The sequence below is a fragment of the Myotis nattereri genome, assembly GCF_964212035.1.
Source record: "Myotis nattereri genome assembly, chromosome: 4".
NCBI lineage: Eukaryota > Metazoa > Chordata > Mammalia > Chiroptera > Vespertilionidae > Myotis > Myotis nattereri.
Genome location: NC_138079.1, coordinates 95,639,959 through 95,658,069, shown reverse-complemented (window position 1 = coordinate 95,658,069; position 18,111 = coordinate 95,639,959). Strand labels below are relative to the sequence as shown.

At 43.9% G+C, this 18,111-nt stretch overlaps 1 protein-coding gene across 1 annotated transcript in view; it reads right to left on the bottom strand.

The window, feature by feature from the left end:
• USP7 (ubiquitin specific peptidase 7) overlaps positions 1-18,111 on the bottom strand; it is a 65,965-nt gene that overhangs the window by 8,337 nt on the left and 39,517 nt on the right. The window contains exons 4-18 of the mRNA XM_081090211.1: positions 17,682-17,820; positions 16,955-17,043; positions 14,403-14,511; positions 13,396-13,526; positions 12,604-12,658; positions 11,537-11,617; positions 11,350-11,440; positions 8,792-8,874; positions 6,206-6,315; positions 4,676-4,832; positions 3,445-3,589; positions 2,997-3,127; positions 1,553-1,687; positions 1,036-1,137; positions 766-871 (exon numbers count right to left, since the gene is read on the bottom strand). Of these exons, the coding sequence (XP_080946337.1) occupies positions 766-871; positions 1,036-1,137; positions 1,553-1,687; positions 2,997-3,127; positions 3,445-3,589; positions 4,676-4,832; positions 6,206-6,315; positions 8,792-8,874; positions 11,350-11,440; positions 11,537-11,617; positions 12,604-12,658; positions 13,396-13,526; positions 14,403-14,511; positions 16,955-17,043; positions 17,682-17,820 (1,664 nt within the window). The remainder of the gene's footprint in view (positions 1-765; positions 872-1,035; positions 1,138-1,552; positions 1,688-2,996; positions 3,128-3,444; positions 3,590-4,675; positions 4,833-6,205; positions 6,316-8,791; positions 8,875-11,349; positions 11,441-11,536; positions 11,618-12,603; positions 12,659-13,395; positions 13,527-14,402; positions 14,512-16,954; positions 17,044-17,681; positions 17,821-18,111) is intronic.

Sequence of the window (18,111 nt, the reverse complement as noted above, 5' to 3'; positions counted from 1 at the left end):
CATATAAAGTAGTGCTGCAATACAGCTAGACTATCCATTTATTCATCCTCTGTGGCCACTTTCCTGCTACAATGCCAGGCAGAAACCATATGGCCCACAAGGCATGAAATACAGTTGACCCTTAACAACTTGGGGGTTAGGGAAACCCCCCAAGCAGTTACAAATCCATATGTAACTTCTGACTCTCCGAAAACGTAACTATTAATAGCCTCCTGTTGACTGGAAGCCTGATGGATAACATAAACCGTTGATTAGCACATATTTTATGTATGTATTACATACTATATTCTCCCAATAAAGTAAGCTAGAGAAAGATTATTAAGGAAATCATAAGGAAAATACATACAGCACTTTTTTAAAAATCCACATATAAGTAGGCCCATGCAGCTCAAGCCCATGCTATGCAAGAGTCCACTGTATTTACACCTGGCCCTTGAGAGAGAGGCTGCAATGCCTGCTCTGTGTGATCTGCCGGTATATAAAGGACCAATGTGATCAGCAAACATGGGGCCACAACTGAAGATGGAACGTCATATGACGCCTCAATACTGCTTCCCCTCCTCTGCTCCCAGACACTACAGCCCATGGCCAGTCCTACTTCACTTCATCATGAAGCCTCGACCACAACAGGGGTTTATGAGCGTTTTTGGAATTACTAAGATTTTTTTGCAAGGGAATAACATTTAAGGCAATATGTTTGGAACGATGGCCCAGGAACCCAACTACACTGCCCTGATGGTGGCTGGGTGTTTGGTGGGCACTTACGATCTTTATCAAACTTGGGTAACGTTGCTCCAGTAGCGGCCAGCTCCGGATCAACTGTTTCCAGGAATATTGTCCAAGGGTTTTCATTATCACTGAGTTCGATCATCTATTTCCAAAAGAGATGCCAATTTTAGAAAATTTTAATGCAGAGTGAGAGCGAAAAGCTATACTCGTGTACTGAAGAAACGTATCCGGCTGGACCACAGGGGAGGCATGCGGCAGCCCCAGCAGCGGAGCACGCTGAGGTGTGCAGCGGTCAACAACACTCACTGTTTTGTTGCCATCGGCCTCATTATCTAACATCGCCGGTCGTTTGGTTCCATTGCTCCTCGCTTGCATGGGCCATAATCGAATTTGATCTTGTGGAAATCCCTGGAAAAAAATTAAATGAAAACAAAGTTAATTCATATTTTATTTCTGTATCACTGTAACCATTCTATGACTATAAGAAAAATAATCATAGATCTCCCTGCTTTCAGGATCACTAGTATTCCAAGACTCAAGTGACCATTTTACAAAAGGAAAAAGAAAAAGAAACACAGGAAGGCGTAGAAAAGAGAAGATTTGAGTTCACATTCAACTTTCCTTCACTGCTGATTCAGCTGAAACATTAGTCACAGGGCAGACACAGGCACCACCCAGAAGGAAATGAGTGCAGGTCAGTTACCTCACTTCTCAGGCAGCCTGCACACAGCACCTACCCCAGAAGGTACTGTCTTATCCAGGTATAAAGGAGGGTGGCGCGTGGAAGTCAAAATAAACCATCAGCAGAGCAGCTGGCACTCACCATGGTCTGGGAGAGGTTCTGGACGAACTCAGCAAGCGAGGAGTTTTTCAGCACTTTGAACACAGTGTACTTGACTTTTTCTTCATCATACATATCATTTCCTTGGTGGCCACAAAACTGGTCCTCTGCAACTATCTGAAAACATGCACAAACACACAGAACAACTGACACACAAATACAATGAGATCATGCTGATCAAGAACAAGTTCAAACAGCCCTGGCGGGATGGCTCAGCTGTTTGGACCATTGTCCTGAGCACCATAAGGTCGTGGGTTTAATTCCCGGTCAGGGCATATACCTAGGTTTCAAGTTCCATCCCCAGTTGGGGTGCATAGGAGAGACAACCAATCGATGTTTCTTTCTCTCTCTCTCTCTCTCTCTCTCTCTCTCTCTCTCTCTCTCTCTCTCTCTCTCCCCCTCCCTCCCTCCCTCCCTCCCTCTCAATCTCTATCTTCCTTCCTCTCTCTAAAATCAATAAATGCATCCTAGGATGAGGATTTTAAAAAAATAGTAAGTTCAAATAATAAAATGCTGAAAACTACTAGTCTTGCTTCTTCAGAAGACCCAAAGAGAAAAGTTTCAAAATGACTAAGAATGAAATCAAGTATGTATTTAGAAAAGACAAAAGCCTACATTTTCATGCAGCCATTCTTAACTCATCTAAAAGCATTAGCTAGAAATCCATCTATATGGTGATCACCAAATAATATAAAGATATGATATGCCCAGCAGGTATCTCTCAGTTGGTCGAGTGTCATCCTATGCACCAAAAGGTTGCCAGTTCAATTCCTGGTCATGGTACATGCCAGGGTTGTGGGCTCAATCTCCGGTAGGGGGCGTGTGGCAGGCAATTGAGGTTTCTCTCTCATCGATGTTTCTCTCTCTCTCCCTCTCCCTTCCTCTCTAAAAAAAAAAAAAATCAGTAACAACCTGTTACCAAAAAAGGGAGGAGGGCGATACACAATGCACCTTTTTCCAGGAAGGTAATCACTACTGAGCCATGAACCAGGACCACCTGGAAGTTCACCTCCCTGCTGGACCTCTCCTGCCTTCTCCATACTGTGTCAGGCTTTCCATGGCCTGGCATACCACCACCCCACACCCCATCCGGGCTGTGGTGGTCTCCCAATGGGAGCCTTCCCTTCTTACGCACCCTTCCATTGAGGCCTTCACCCCTCTTACCCCCTTAGGACACTTTTTATAAATACTTTATAATGTATTGGTGCTCTGGTAATTCTCATATCTATGTCCTTACCCTGAACTGAACTGTATACTCCAAATGGTCGGGAAACTGGCCTGCACAGTCACTCAGCTAGTAACACTCAAGGGCTGCCCAGAGCAATCTCTGATCTGTCAGCAATAGCCCAGGTTCATGCCAGCCCTTGGAGCAGTGTGGCTCTCAGCAGCCCCCTTCCCACCAGGGCCCCAGGAGGCTGAGGCTGACCTGCACTTGCATGTAAAGATGGGCTTCCTGCCGCTCCTTCCTCTTCTGAGCTTCGATCCTTTTCTCTTCTTGTAATCGTTCCACCAGCTGCTGAGGAATGTCATGGTCGGTGACAGCTTGTAACACCTCACCTGCAGGACAAATGCATCTTCATTCACCTCTGCCAGGTTCTCCTTTCCCCTTCTTAGAAGGTCCCCGTTTCACGTCATCATTGCTATAGCAATCTATTAAAGGGAAACGACTGGGTGCCACAAGTCCACATCACGGCCCACAAGCCCAACCCCTCCTGCCTCTAGATGTTGTAAACAAGGAAGACTAATCCGAGCATGGGTTTGCACAGGACACACAGCTGAGGTCCCCGCAGCGTGGCCTACACACCACAGCAATGACTCCTGAAACGACTGCAAAGCTCCCCACAGTGCAGAGCACGACAGGCCACTCTACTCACTCAGCTTGGACTCCCTGATATAAACCAACATGTATGCGTTCGTGCAGTGCCGGACGGAGAGGTCGTCGTCATGGCCCCCATAATTGTGCTCGATTGCTTCTTCTTTCGTACACCTTGACACCACGTCATCGTCAAATTTACACCACTGGACAGGAGAGCAACGAGACATCAGCAGAGAGATCACACTCTGAGCACACAAGCTCAGCGGGGTTTTCCTAGAACAGATCACCTATACCTTATGACATACTAGATAGAGGCCCAGTGCACCAATTCGTGCACAGGTGGGGTCCCTCAGCCTGGCCGGTGACTGGAGCTGGCCGGTCGGGAGGAGGACCCACAGGAGGTTGGCTGTGGGAGTGTACTGACCACTACCAGGGACAGCTCTTGTGTTGAGTGTCTGCCCCCTGGTGGTCAGTGCGTGTCATAGCAACCGGTCGTAATGGTTGCTTAGGCTTTTATATATAGACTAGAGGCCCGATGCACGAAATTCACCCTCGCAGCCCCGGCTTTGTCTGGAAGGATGTTCGGCTGTCTGGTCTAATTAGCATATTACATTTTTATTATTATGGATAGATTATCACAGTAAGGGCCTGACTTTAAAAAAAGCATAGCTGTACAAAGCTATGTTCCAGACTCTTCATCAGGGATTAAGTCATTTTAAATGGTACTCAGCCTCACAATTAAAGATGCTGTGAGGGTTCCCTTAGCATGAGCCAGGCAGGCTCCATCTTTGGAATCCTCCCAGGCCCCCTATGCTGCTGGACACAGACCCTGAGACCCTCACTTGCTCCCCTTGGGGAAGATTATGTATGAGATCCACATGAACCAAGAAAGACGGAGCATTGCACAGTGTGGACAACAGGGGACATGGAATACCATGCAATCAATGCTGCTTTCCCTGCCCAGGTAGCAGAGAACTATTCTGTTGTTACTCCTAGGTGGAAAATAATTGCCTCATTTTAGATGTAAAGGAATTCTGTGAGTTCCGACATTCAATACTAACAGAGATACAAACATAAAGTATGATCGCTAATTTACTATTTGACTTTAGAGTATAAGCAATTAATACACATCAGAACATACAGATCAATCAGAGGCCAAGAAGGCTCGTTTGCTAACAAGCGATCAGGAGGAACAGGGAAAGGCTGGGCTGGCGTCGGAGTAAGTCCCCTATAGGCAATCATATCCAATTCCACCCCCCTTCCCCAACCCGGCCCCACCCAGCACTTACTTTCCCATCCCCTTTGGGGTTCAGATAAACCACATAATGTCCACCATGATTATCTCCACTGTGAACCAGGACAGCGTGAAGAATATAATTTGCAGGGTCCTTAGGATCTGTTTTTTGCAAAAATTCATCAAGCGGTAACTGTTCGGGGAATTCAAACCTATTAAAAAAACATTTTTAAAGAAATCCAGGTTTCATTTACACGTAAAACATTTCTCTCCTAGGCTTTATTTATTGCTAGACCTTCTAATTGACTGGCTCATCTTTACTTGGAAAGGGAAGTAAGAATCTGACTAGGGAGGCCCTATGAACTGCTTCTGAGGCAGCTCCTACTCAATAGAACAAATAATTGTTTATATGTCAATAGAAGACCTGAAGCTAGATGTGAGAAAAATGGCTATAAAGCACTGACATACCTAACAGAATGTTCAATCCAAGGGTACAACACAACAGTGAGTCTTGTGATAAATGTACACAGTGGCTTTTCTAGGATGGAAATAATTCTGCGTGTGTGTTAATGAGCGATTCTGACAGTGCAGGACTGGGACCACTACGGGTATCCTGCAGGCTGAGAAATGTGGGGAAATCAAAACTGGAGGAGGACATGTAAACAAGAACCTCACCCTATGATTTTTAAAAATACCCTGGACTCTACTTATTTTCCAATTATTGGCTCCATAGCTTTTAAATTAAATGGTAACTGGGAGTGCTGTCAGAGGCAGGAAGGAAGTGAGCTGGGCAGCTGGGGCCCGAAGCAGAGCATGCACACTGACCCTAACAGGGCAGCACCTGAGCCACGAGAATTCTGGCCCAGTGCCACCAAATATTCTGAATTCCTAAAAGATGCCAGAAATAGGAACTTTTAAATGAAATCGTATTATGAGTTCCAATAAAAATAGGAACAAAACCAAGGTAAGGACCCAACAAAACACACCAGCAGGTTGGATTTAGTCTGTGGACTGCCAGTCTGTGGGGTCTGGTGGAGACAATTTCTTCTATTCTCCACAGGAAAGAACGACAAGGGATAAGCAGATGAGCAGAAACCCAGCTGGTGGCAAGCAATCTGACTGTGTTACATTTCCCCCCTCAAGTCTGAAGGGTGGCTGACCAACCTGGAATAAGGCACACGCACACCTACTTCAGGATTCCTGAAAATTGTACCACATTCTACAAGTCAACACCAACTGAGATATTACAATATATCAGAGAGTCCTGTTTAGACAAATGTAACGCTGCATTTGGTACTGCAGAGTCTGTGGAGTGGGGAACGCCCTCCTCACAGACTCCAAGCTGCCACATTGCAGAGTGGCTAGGGCTCCTTGAGAGGGAGATACACATGAGCAGCTCCAATTTTAAGCAAAAGTATTCCTTTAAAATGACAGCTGTTGGGCACCTCGGTAGAAGGGAAACCTAAATACATCAGAGATGAGACCGAAATACATATACAGACTTAAAAAAGCACTTGAGATTAACACCCCTCCCCCAAAAACTCGAGTGCCGATTAACTCACACCTCCACACCCACTTAGATTACCTATCATTGATCTTGATGTTTTGGTCCGTCTGAGGGTCATACATAAATCTCATCAGTTGTAGATGTAACACTGGTGGCAATGTTAGGAATTTCACACCTTTCTCTGCTTCCTGAACATTGAAAAAGAAATGCAAATTTAGTTCAAAGCTAGTTATTTCTTAAAGCAATGAAAGCAGCAGTTATCTCAGCAAGACTGGAATGTGCTAGGGACTTCTGATGGGAGAGGCAATGTTTAGGCATCCATCTAGGGTGCCTTTAAAATATTAGACCTAGTCCTGGCCGGTGTTTCTCAGTGGTTAGAGCAGGGGGGGGGGCGCGCAAACTTTTTGACTCGAGGGCCAGAATGGGTTCTTAAACTGGACCGGAGGGCCAGAACAAAAGCATGGATGGAGTGTTTGTGTGAACTAATATAAATTCAAAGTAAACATCATTACATAATGATGTGGGGTTTTTTTTAGTTTTATTCATTTCAAACGGGCCGAATCCGGCCCGCGGGCCGTAGTTTGCCCACGGCTGGGTTAGAGTGTCGGCCTGTGCACCAAAAGGTCATGGGTTTGATTCCCAGTCAACAGCACATACCTGGGTTGCGTGTTTTATCCCCAACCCCAGTCAGGGCAAGTGCAGGAAGGCAACCAATGGAAGTGCCTTTCTCACAACCATATTTCTCTCAGTCTCCCCCGTCCCTTCCACTCTCTCTAAATAATCCTGGAAAAAATATCCTCAGGTGACGATTAACAAAAACAAACAAAAAATATTTAGATCTACAGTGGGGCCTTGACTTATGAGTGACCCGACTAAAGAGTTTTTCGAGATATGAGCCGTCTCTCGGTTGATTTTTTTGCTTTGAGTTGCGAGCTAAAATTCGGGTTACAAGCCAGCTTCAGATACCCCACCGCTAGTTGGTGCAGCGAAAGTCACAGTGAACGCCACAACATCAGCCCAGCATCATGTGTCATTGTAATGGTGAAAATTGATTTGATATACAAGTAATTTGAGTTACGAGCTCTGTCACGGAACGAATTAAACTCGTAAGTCAAGGCCCCACTGTATATTTATTGCATGTGAAAGTTCCCTAAGGATGACATTCTATCTTGATATCCAGCAACAAGGGAATAGTTGAGTAAATTAAGGTTTGGTCACTTTCTGACATATTTTATAGTCATTTAACACTATGAAAAATATGGAGGAACACAGGAAAAACGACCAGGTGGAAAAGCCTAAGAGAAAATGCAGTAACGCAAGCCAAGGAGTGCTAGGAAGACCTGGACAGAGCCGCACGGCGAGCGGCTATGCTGGGGGACTCTCCGAGAGCGGCGTCCTTGCCCCGGACTTTCACCTTACTGTGGAGCACACTCAGCACTTACTGCTCAGACCACATCTGAAGAACGTTCCGAGTCAGTGCCAGCGACATGGCCTCTCCCTGCTGCCTGTGCAGACACCCCAACTCCCAAACTCGGCTCCTCCGGGGCCTGTGCCTGCACAGCGCTCACGCCTCTCCCATCTCTGCTCCACCTCAGCCAATGCTTTTTCCCCTCTCGAAAGTAAGCCTTTGCCAACTCAACCACTTCCAGGCCACCTGTGACCCTCATCAGGTTGATTTCCAACCCAGACTTTCCCTCGGCACTTTAACGACCACCTAAAGGAACTGGTAGCTCTATCAGGCAAGCTACTTGGCAATGCTCTATGATGTACATTAGTGTATTTACGGGGATAGGGCATCTGGAAGGAGAAACAAATCCCAGAACCTACTGCCACACAAAGGACTGGCATGGTTTCAATACACCCTGAAATAACAACAAAAGAACTATTTCTCCACCACTGTCCCCTGATGCTGTATGTATGATGCTGAAATACACACTGCTCGCCCAGACCCCAAATAGCCAGTGTGGTTAAGGGTAACTCTCCTGAGTAACACAGGTATGTCCTGGCACATCCAGTGACTTACTGCTTGGCGTCCCGAAAGGCCCGACCAAGCAGAAGAGCAGGCCTGTGGCCCACTAAGTGGCACATCAGCAACATGAATTATCCGACCGTGGACGCTCCCTGCTCTGCCAGAAACCCAGAGCTCCTGAAGAGCAATGTGAAAACAAGTGGGGCACCAAGTATCATGGAACAGATATCAGAAAATGACTCCTCATTCTGGAGTCGGGATCCCCAGAAAACTGTTATCACCAGCAAATGCAGACTCCACGTGCCTAAGAAATTCTGTGTGACTAGGAGGAACTGAGGAGAGCCCGTGCACTGACACCAGGAACGGGAGAAACAGAGTAACGAACGAGTGAACTGGAAAAGTCGTCAAACATGGGGACAGAGCCTCAGGTGTGCCGGTGATAGTCCTACCTCTGATAACAAACTGCTTCAACGTCCTGCTGACACCTTCCTAGCCCTTCCCGTTCAACCCCACCAGCCGCACACTCAGAGCTCTCTAATATATACTGTCTAGGCTAAGATATGAAATCCTTTTGAGTTCTCAATAACAGCAGCATATGGAAAGTTATGAGGAAATTGTTAGTTCACAATTAAGCGAAAGATCTGAGAAGAAAGTGAAAAGCTCCACCAAGACACTGGTACAAATGTCCAAGTTACCTGCAAGCCGTGCTCCCCGGCATCATACTTGTTGTCACCGTCTAGTTGTTCTACCGCCACATAATCCACAAATGATTCAAATACTTTAAAGAGAGAAAGGAAAAAGTCAGCCGAAATTATCAGTAAAGCTTTGATTACAATAAAGCCAACGCCATACATTTAGGAATGCCAGGGAAGGGAATGTAACTGACTGACTGCGAGCAGTACCTCTCAGCCCCGAACAGAGAGCAGTTAAACTTGCCATGCCACCTTCACTAATCCAGCAAAGGCCTAAATGCTCATGACATGGTTTCCTAAGGTTCTTACAAAAATAACATGGAGTCAGTGTTCTAAGATTTTAACAAAAGCAAGTAACAAATTGTGACCCAAGCACTTACTATAAAGCTACAATTATTAAGAGAGTGTAGAAAGTGAGAAGGAATGGGGGGGGGGGGGTGAGTAGGGAGGATAATAAAGGGCACAGACTTTCAGATATAACATGAGTAAGGTCTGAGGACCTAGTGTAAAACATGGTGCCGATAATTGTTTACACCATATTGTACAATTGAAAGTAGAGTAGAACTTAAGTGTTCTCTGCAAAAGAAATACAGGAATGAAACACGTGAGGTGACGGATGTGTTCACTAATCAGATGAAAGTAATCCCTCACAAAGCATACGCATGTCAAATACGATGTGCACTTTAAATATCGTGTAAGTGTCCATTAAACTGCATCGCAGAGCAATGAGAATATGATGGGACCATTTGACATCCAAGGGGAAGAGGTGAGGGGTGGCGAATCTTAACATCCCACACATGCAAAAAGAACTATTACAGGTGGGTTGTAGATAAACAGAAAAGATAGAACACTAACAGAGAAGAGAATATCTTATGACTTCAGGGCAGATGTTCTTAGGACACAAAAAACAAAGACTGATACACTGGTGATCACTTAAGTTATGAAATTCTGTTACACAAAAAGAGTGAAAAGGCGAGCCCCACTCTGGGGGAACGCCTCAGCGACCCCACCCAGAACTAGCGTGCAGACAGGAAGGCTCCTGTGCTACTGGTGACAGTAACAGGAGCCGGACTTCCTCTCCTGCACTGGACCGGTAGAACCCTGGACTGCATGGAAAACAACACTGCCCACACTCCGGATGACAGGCAGTGCGGAGCGGTGCCCTCTGAGCGAGCCCGCAAGTATCCCAACTACGTGTACTTTCCAGGGAGGAGAAACTCAAACAGGCCTGAGGGGCCAAGGAAGCTCAAATGTGCAGGACAGGGAGCCCAAGGGCAGACAGCTGTGGAGGAAGAGAGCGCCAGTGGCGCACACAGGGTCCTGGAGCCTGCGGTGAATGCAGGTCACTGTACTCAGGAGAGTGAGGACATTATCTGGGGCCGGGGGACAAACCACCTCACGACAGAGGTATGGGCCCCAGAGCTCACACCAGCCTGAGACTGGTCTGTGTTCCCTCCTGCCTCAAGGGAAAGCCTCCTAGGACTTCAGGCTGAAACTCAGGTGTTGCCTCAGTTGTGAGGACAAATTAGCCCTGAACTAAAAACTGTTGTGCTCCCACCTGACAAAGTTGAAAGGCAAGACTTGAAAAAAAACAAATTATTGACAAGTAACTTAATTGTGCCCTAGAACAAAGGTTAAGCGCATGCAAACACCCATCAAAATCACAACGGCTGGCACCCAATGAAGGATTACCAGGCATACCACACAGCCGGCAAACACAGCCATGAAGATGACAAAGGTGATTCAACAGAAATCACACAGGTGATGATAACTTAATGTCCTTGGCTGCAAGTTTTATGAACTGTATTCCATTATGTTCAGAAAGACAGCCGTATTACTAATAGGCACTGGGAAAAGCGACCCCTTCATGATCTGCAGTGTGAATTAAAGCCCAGAGAGCACCATTCTCCCACCAAAACATTCAATCTGGTAACTGACAGCTCCCACACATTGTTTGGGGGGGAGGGGGGTGACACGACTGATAAACCCCTTTGGAAACTGCTGACTTTATCTATTAAGCTTAACATGTGTGTACCCTGTGAACCAGCAATCCCACTCATCATAAATGTGAATATGTATGTGCCCCGGAGACAGAAATAAGCATGGCCAAGGAGCTTATGCCTAACAGCCTCACAGTGAAAACAACCCAGACATCTATCAAGAAAAGATGGTTTCAAAACTCTTGTAATACATTTCCAAAGGGGAATGCTGTAAGCCAATGAAAATGACCAAGTTATTGCTACTCACAGCATAGGTGAATTGCACCTATGCTGAGCAAAGTGAGAAAGGCACTACATCCTACATAAATACTTACAACATGCAAATACAACCTATAACAGGATGTTAGAAACTCAAGTAGCAGTTTCCCCTGCGGAGGAGGCAGTGATGCGAAGGGCTGGGCAGGGCTGCGTGTGCGTGTTCACTGGGTGAGCTGTGCACGCAGCGTTTGGGCAGGTGGCTGTCTATGCTCCAGTTCAATGACAAGCACTTCTGTAAGGAAGCTCTGAACCGCAACAGAAATTACCAGACAGGCAGCAGGCCATTGCGTGCACACAACTTACTGTTTTTCTTTCCTTTTATGCTCAGCTGGATGTCATAATAGTCTTCTCTCCTATCAGATCGATAGTCCACCTCTTTACACTGGATATAGGACTACAAAGGAAGAGGACATGGTGTGAGTATTAATCAGAACACTGTTAGCATTTTTAAGTATTTTAAAATCATTCTTGAAGAGAGAGGGCCACATACCACCATTTTGCCTCTGAATAATTTAGGGATGGTGCCTTCTACACACGTGCCTTTCATCTTATTTTCCACGTTATCAAGCAACTGGAAGAGAAAATTTTGGCTTTAGGAAAATGTTATGTTTAATAAATATACAGTAATTTGCAACTTGACTAGGAAATTTCAATGGTCAAATTCTAGACTATAAATATTATGACCTTTGGCATGCAATTATCAAAAATATATAAAGTCTTCTTCCTTGGTTGGATATTTACAAAAATATCTACATGCAACAGTTGAGATTAACTCTCTATCCAGCCTTTGGAATGAATTAGTAATCTGTAGTGCCTTTAGAAGCATTTTTTATATTCATTTTACCTCTGTGGAAAAGCATGTAAATTGAGCACTAAACTTAACTCGTATTGGTCCACACCAAGAGATTAATGAGGTTGAGCCTGTCAACAGGATTGACTGGTTTGTCCATGGATATTTAATGAACTGGATTCAACCCAGCTAGTGCTGCAAAAAAGAAAACACACCTTGCCCAGCCAATCACCTTGAATAGCCATGTCATGTTGTGTGTGTGTGTGTGTGTGTCTTTCATCGCAACTGGAAGAATGGGATTTGCTGGTTGGCTAGAGCTGGTTTGGGGGAGAATCACCCACACAGAGCTCTGCCTCAACCACAACATCTGTGCAAAGGAGGGGCCGGGACGCTGCAGGGCAGTAACAGAAGTCACCCTTCTGAAGTGCAGCAGGGCAGTCAGGATGGCTACGTAGCCAACCTGTGATTTCTTTTATAATAACTCGGGTAGATATTCCAGGTTAACACATTAAACGTATGCTGCCCCCTATTTAAATTCAAGTTTCCCCTCATACTTCCCTTTCAAATAACTTATTTTCATCCTTTTTGGATTTTTAACTAGATAAATACTGCTAATTCCTTCTGGCCTAATTTTGGTCCTGAACGAAGATGGGTATATCTGAATTATAGTGACATGAGGTAGGTCTGAGGTTTTACTTGAAAACAGCTTCAGACAGTGTTTCAAAATATTAGGTGTCAGTAGTATACAATGATAGCTTAATACTTACCACTCGACATAGCTCCTGAACATCATGTTGCATGAAGCTATCTAAAGTTTCCCACCTTGGAAAGAGAAAATGAACATTTATATTGAAACTTTGACATTTCAAATAAGAATAAATTAACAAGCAGCTTGGATTAAAAAAAAAACTACACAGGCCAAACCGGTTTGGCTCAGTGGATAGAGCGTTGGCCTGCAGACTGAAGGGTCCCAGGTTCGATTCCAGTCAAGGGCATGTACCTTGGTTGCGGGCGCATCCCCAGTGGGGGGCATGCAGGAGGCAGCTGATGGATCTTTCTCTCTCATCGATGTTTTTAACTCTCTATCCCTCTCCCTTCCTCTCTGTAAAAAACCAATAAAATATATTTAAAAAAAAACACAAAAAAAAACTACACAGTAAAATAATCGGCCACTATTCTTAAATTCATTTTCTGAGAAGATTATTTGGGGGGTTATAATTAAAAGATAAACTAAGTTTTATCAGGACACCCAAATGTTCACAACTTTATCTTGTTCTAAACAACTTACTGCAAGGAGAAGTCATGTTCGCAAGTAAGTAAGTACACATTCACTTAAAAACTATACATGTCCTTTTCCTGACAGGTAAAGCTTTAAGTGGTGACTTATTCCTCAAGCAATTTTCTAAAACCAAGCCCCTATTTTCCAAAGAGGTCAAATAAAATGCAATGATAAAAACACTCCGACATAATTAAATGCCTACACTACGCTCCCTTTCTTCTAGCAACTCACTCATCCGTAAGAAAAGCAGCAGAATGGAAAGGCAGATTTGAATACCTACCCAAATGACTTTGTTAGCTTTTTTGTTCCTACGGGCTTATCGCTGTGTTGTAGTTCATAAAACACCCTCTGCAATGCTAACGGGACACTTTTGGATGAATCATCACCCTCTGTTGGCATCATGTACACGGCCTAGAAGAAGTCATAAAAGTGAAATTTGATGTGAAAGTATACTTTCTAATATCACAATGGCTAAGGTAGTTTAATAAAGGCTTTTAGTTATCCCCTAAATAGGCCACAAAGTGTGTTTTGTTTTTTTAAAATCATAAAAGTCTTTAGAAACAAACTAGAAAAAAAAGACAAAATATTTTTTTTAATTACCTATAGCTCACCATCCAAAAGAGAACCACACTCATGTCATACTTCTCGGAGCAACATTTTTAAACTTAACATTACTTGTAAACAAAAGATTTGATGAAACAAATGCTACTGAAACTATCCATATTCAGCTATCCCCCAGGATAAAATCCTTCTATGGTAATTAACTAGAAGAATAGTGCAAACATAGAGAACCAGCAGACCAGCCAGTGGTGCCCCCCAACCAGGAGTCCGTGTTGCCTGCACTGCTCCATGCTGCTCACGGCTCTCTCCTACGTTAGATTCAAAGGAGGTTTGTTCTGGCTTAACTATTCTTACAAATATAAGCTTTACCTATAATAGCTGAAAATTATATGTCGCAGCCAGTAGTTTTCTAACTGAAGAATTTTTTTATAAAGAACTTTTCAAATCATGTTCATGGCGTTCAGATTTAAAACAAACCCATATTATTTCTAGCTCAAAGTTAGGATTATTAGCTGTAGAGAACTTCTGATCACCCCAGTTAGCTTTGAAAGTGTCCAAACACTGAGGAATAAAAATATGCACAAGCATAACACAGGGGCCCTCTCTGGAGACAGCACTGTGATACGGGAAGATAAGACGAAAGTCGGCGAGAGAGTTTTGCTTGTGCCTTAACACTTGAGAGAAAAGGGTGGGTGGAGGTTGGGGAGAGAAATACCATCCATTTACCTTTCGTAGTTGATTTGTGAAAAATAAAGTCTGCAGCAGGCTGTTCATGTAACAAGTCGCTCCCTGATTCTTTAAACCGACATAGCCCGTGTGCTTCTTTGAATCCCACCTACAAGATCAGTTTGAGGTTGAGGGAAAACTGCACAGGACACCCCCTTGCTTCTGCAATGTGTGTGGAGCGATTCGATGAGATGTCAACATGGTGGCCAACATTTCACTTCCCACCATCCTGACACAGGAATGAAGGCCAAGCATCCCTCTAAGGTAATAACTCATCAACTAGGCCTGTGACATGGAGGACACCAAGGCCAAGAGTTCTTATCACAGGGTTCCCTTCAATGGTCACTGACTGTCCGCCCAAGTGTGTGGACCAGTGCTAATTCAATCTCAGTGTTCAAGAAGCAGCTTAAAACACTGTCTGCTGATAGTAGCATTGCCATCATTTACCAAGATCAGCACTCACAGACAGGGCTTAAATTCTATATACTTCTATCAAAATGACACCCACTGTGGTTCTATTACATGCACATTAGGTCATGTGTAGTCAGCAAGAAGTGGAAATAGCTGAGACCCCTCTTTTCTGTAATCATATACACAGAAAAGATAAGCATGTATACTGGCAAGTTGGGATGCAGACTTTTAAACATCTATAGCTTTTTCTCTTACTCTTTTATTTTGGTGGTTGGTTAGAAGATAGATTTTTTTTTCTCAGAGTTAATAGTCCACCCCACCCCACCCCCGCCAAAACAGGAAGCTGAAGAGGATACCACCTGAAAGCAGGACAATCCCCCACCTCCATCTCCACCTTCCCGTGTGTGTGTGTGTGTAGTGCAAAGATATAAACGTGATTGCCACTAAGTGTGACCAATCCTAGAGGAGGTATTTACTATGAGATCAAATGTCAACAGTACTCCGAATTCCAGGGGTTAGTTCATGGCCTTGCAAACACACTCAAGGTGTGTCAAAATGGCCCAGTTAAAATTTGCACATGTGTGTAAAAGTAATTTTTTAATGCAAGAATCACAAATTACAGATTGTTATTTTAAGAACTATAACCATAAAGGTGATAATGGCTGAATAAGTTTTGGTAAGTGTGGCTAAGCCAATTAATGTTTTGATTGGTAAGGCTGAAAACCCCAATCTACTTTTTAAGACAAGTGACACAGGGATAAGTGTTTTTAAATGAAGGGGGTGGAGAGGAGATCAAAAAAATTAGCAATACCTTGTTTCAGCCCTCCACTTCTGATATTAGAATACAGCGTGTGTGTTTTGAAAAGGCAACTCAGAAAAAAAGCCTAATTCCTCCTGTATCGGTCCAATTAACATAAAACTAATTAATGTTATCTGCTTTTAAAAAAATTCCCAGTGCCACCCCCAGGCCACATTAGCCAGGACCTGGACTAAGTACCAGCTCCTTCAGGGCCACTCTACTGCTCTCTGCCCCATTCCATCCAGGTCAACCAATGGTGCACTCTTGACCAAGAGCAGGGCCGTATGGAAATAAAATATCACAAGCAAGACACTGGAATCTGTCACTTAACTTCTTTCTGGAGAGAGTGTTATTATTTCGCTTTGGGCCTTAAAAAGTGTGTTGGGCCCAGCTGATGTGGCTCAGTGGTTGAATGTCGACGTATGAATCAGGAGGTCACAGTTCAATTCCTTATCAGGGTTGTGGGCTTGATACCAATCCTCAGTGGAGGGCGGATAGGAAGCAGCCAATCAATGATTCTCTCATCACTGAAATATTATTGATGTTTCTCTCTCTCTCTCTCTCTCTCTCTCTCTCTCTCTCTCTCACCCCCTCCCTCCCTCCCTCCCTCTTCCTTCCTCTCTGAAATATATTATTTTAAATGTGTTGGGTCTTCTATAACATGATCCCAAATTATCATCTCAGCCTTCAGTTCCACTTTGCACACTTTCCTGATACTCTGCCCAATCCCAAACTTCCCTGCTAGTGTCTTCACTCATGTGTTCTCCCTACTCCCAAATTCCACTGTCCCTCCTCATCACCCAGTCACCCATCCACTCTTTAAGGCCAACACTTCTTCTTGCACACAGGCCTTCCTGGATGAGTGACAGACGCATCTCCTAGCAGGCCCTCCTCTAAGCTCTGTGGCACCCCACTCACTACTTCACCGCTCAGTGGGCCAAGGCCCCTTCAGCACATGCTGATGCTCCCATGTTGTACATCCCTGACCTCTTCAAAATAAAAACAGAGCCACTCCTGCTGTAGTTATTTACATACTGGTCTTACTCCTTTACCAGACCAGCATGTACATTCTTTGAGGACAGAAACCCAAGGCTGTCTTGTTGACCCTATAATTATATTCTTAATACACAGCAGGGTCTGGCATAAAAAAACTGCTCTATAAATCTAATAAACAAAGCAGTGAATGTGAAGCTGCATATATGTCTGTGTGTTCCATGTGTGCCAAGGGGCAGCACAGACAGGGTGCTTATCTGTGGAATACATGCATCTCTGATAGTATGAGAATGTTGCCCTCACTACAGCACAAAACACATTAACAACACCCAATTAAAGAAAAACTTACGCAACTCCATGGGGAGCATCTGCCTGTACAAAGACTTCAAAAGTCACTTTGTCATCATCTATAAATCCTTTCTCAGGATCAGTCACTTCCTATAAAAAAAGAAAAGAATATCCAACTTGCATAAGATCACATGAATGCTCCCTTCATTCCAGCAAGACAATTATCCCAGTGTCCTGTGCTTAATGAATTAAAATGCTACTTTTTCAAGCATCCCAATTATGCTTCGTTTTGTAGGGTTCTTGGTTTATTTTAAACTGTTCTCTGAACAAAAGGAGGAATCCCAGATGCAATGGGGGTGCAAGGCCACCGCATAGAAATTGAAGGATCAGTGTCTGCTCATCAAAGCAGGGATGGGCGGTTCCAGGAACCCATGCTAGGAGACTACTTCCACCTCTGCAAAAAGCAGCCAAAATGCACTGACTGGAGAATTCAGGAAGGTACCTACAACCACCCTGCACTATGTCTGACTCAGGAAAGGACCCCAACTGGTATTATTTCTTTTAACGGAAATTTACCTAACAGGAAAGCTATTAACCAACTTATCAATTTTGACCAAATGTTGAGACTTGAGTCCTGTTGGCTGCTAAAAGCTTAGCCAAGAAACAAAACCACATATAGATACCTGGCCAACTTATTCTAAAATAAATAGAAGACCTTGAAAAATAAAAGATTTAGGGTAACACAGAATGATGCTCAGGTTATTCAGGCTAAACCCACTGTTACTTACACTCCAGGCCATAAAATTGGAAAATCCCCAATCATTTTCTTTATGGAAGAACAAATGACTAATACGACGACTGAATGACTTCTCATCATCTCTGTAATTTATAATCTTCAGCACCGCTTGTGCATGACAAGACCACGACCTGTTTAAAGAAAATAATCTAAGACTTAGGTAACATATTTCATTGATGTTTACATTTTTAAGAATACAGCACACAAAAATTCCCATACTTATTGTTTTTCTCTTTTGGAGGGATTGAGGAAGACACATTTACCTTTAATGGAGAAAAAGGCTGAAAGGGTTTGGGGGTGCCCCTATGTACTGATTTAACCCATGGTTTTATTATTTATTAATTTTTTAAAAGTTCGCTTCAAGTTTCTTATAGATGTATCTATAAAATACATGTTTAGATTTTATAAAAGACTACAGCTTT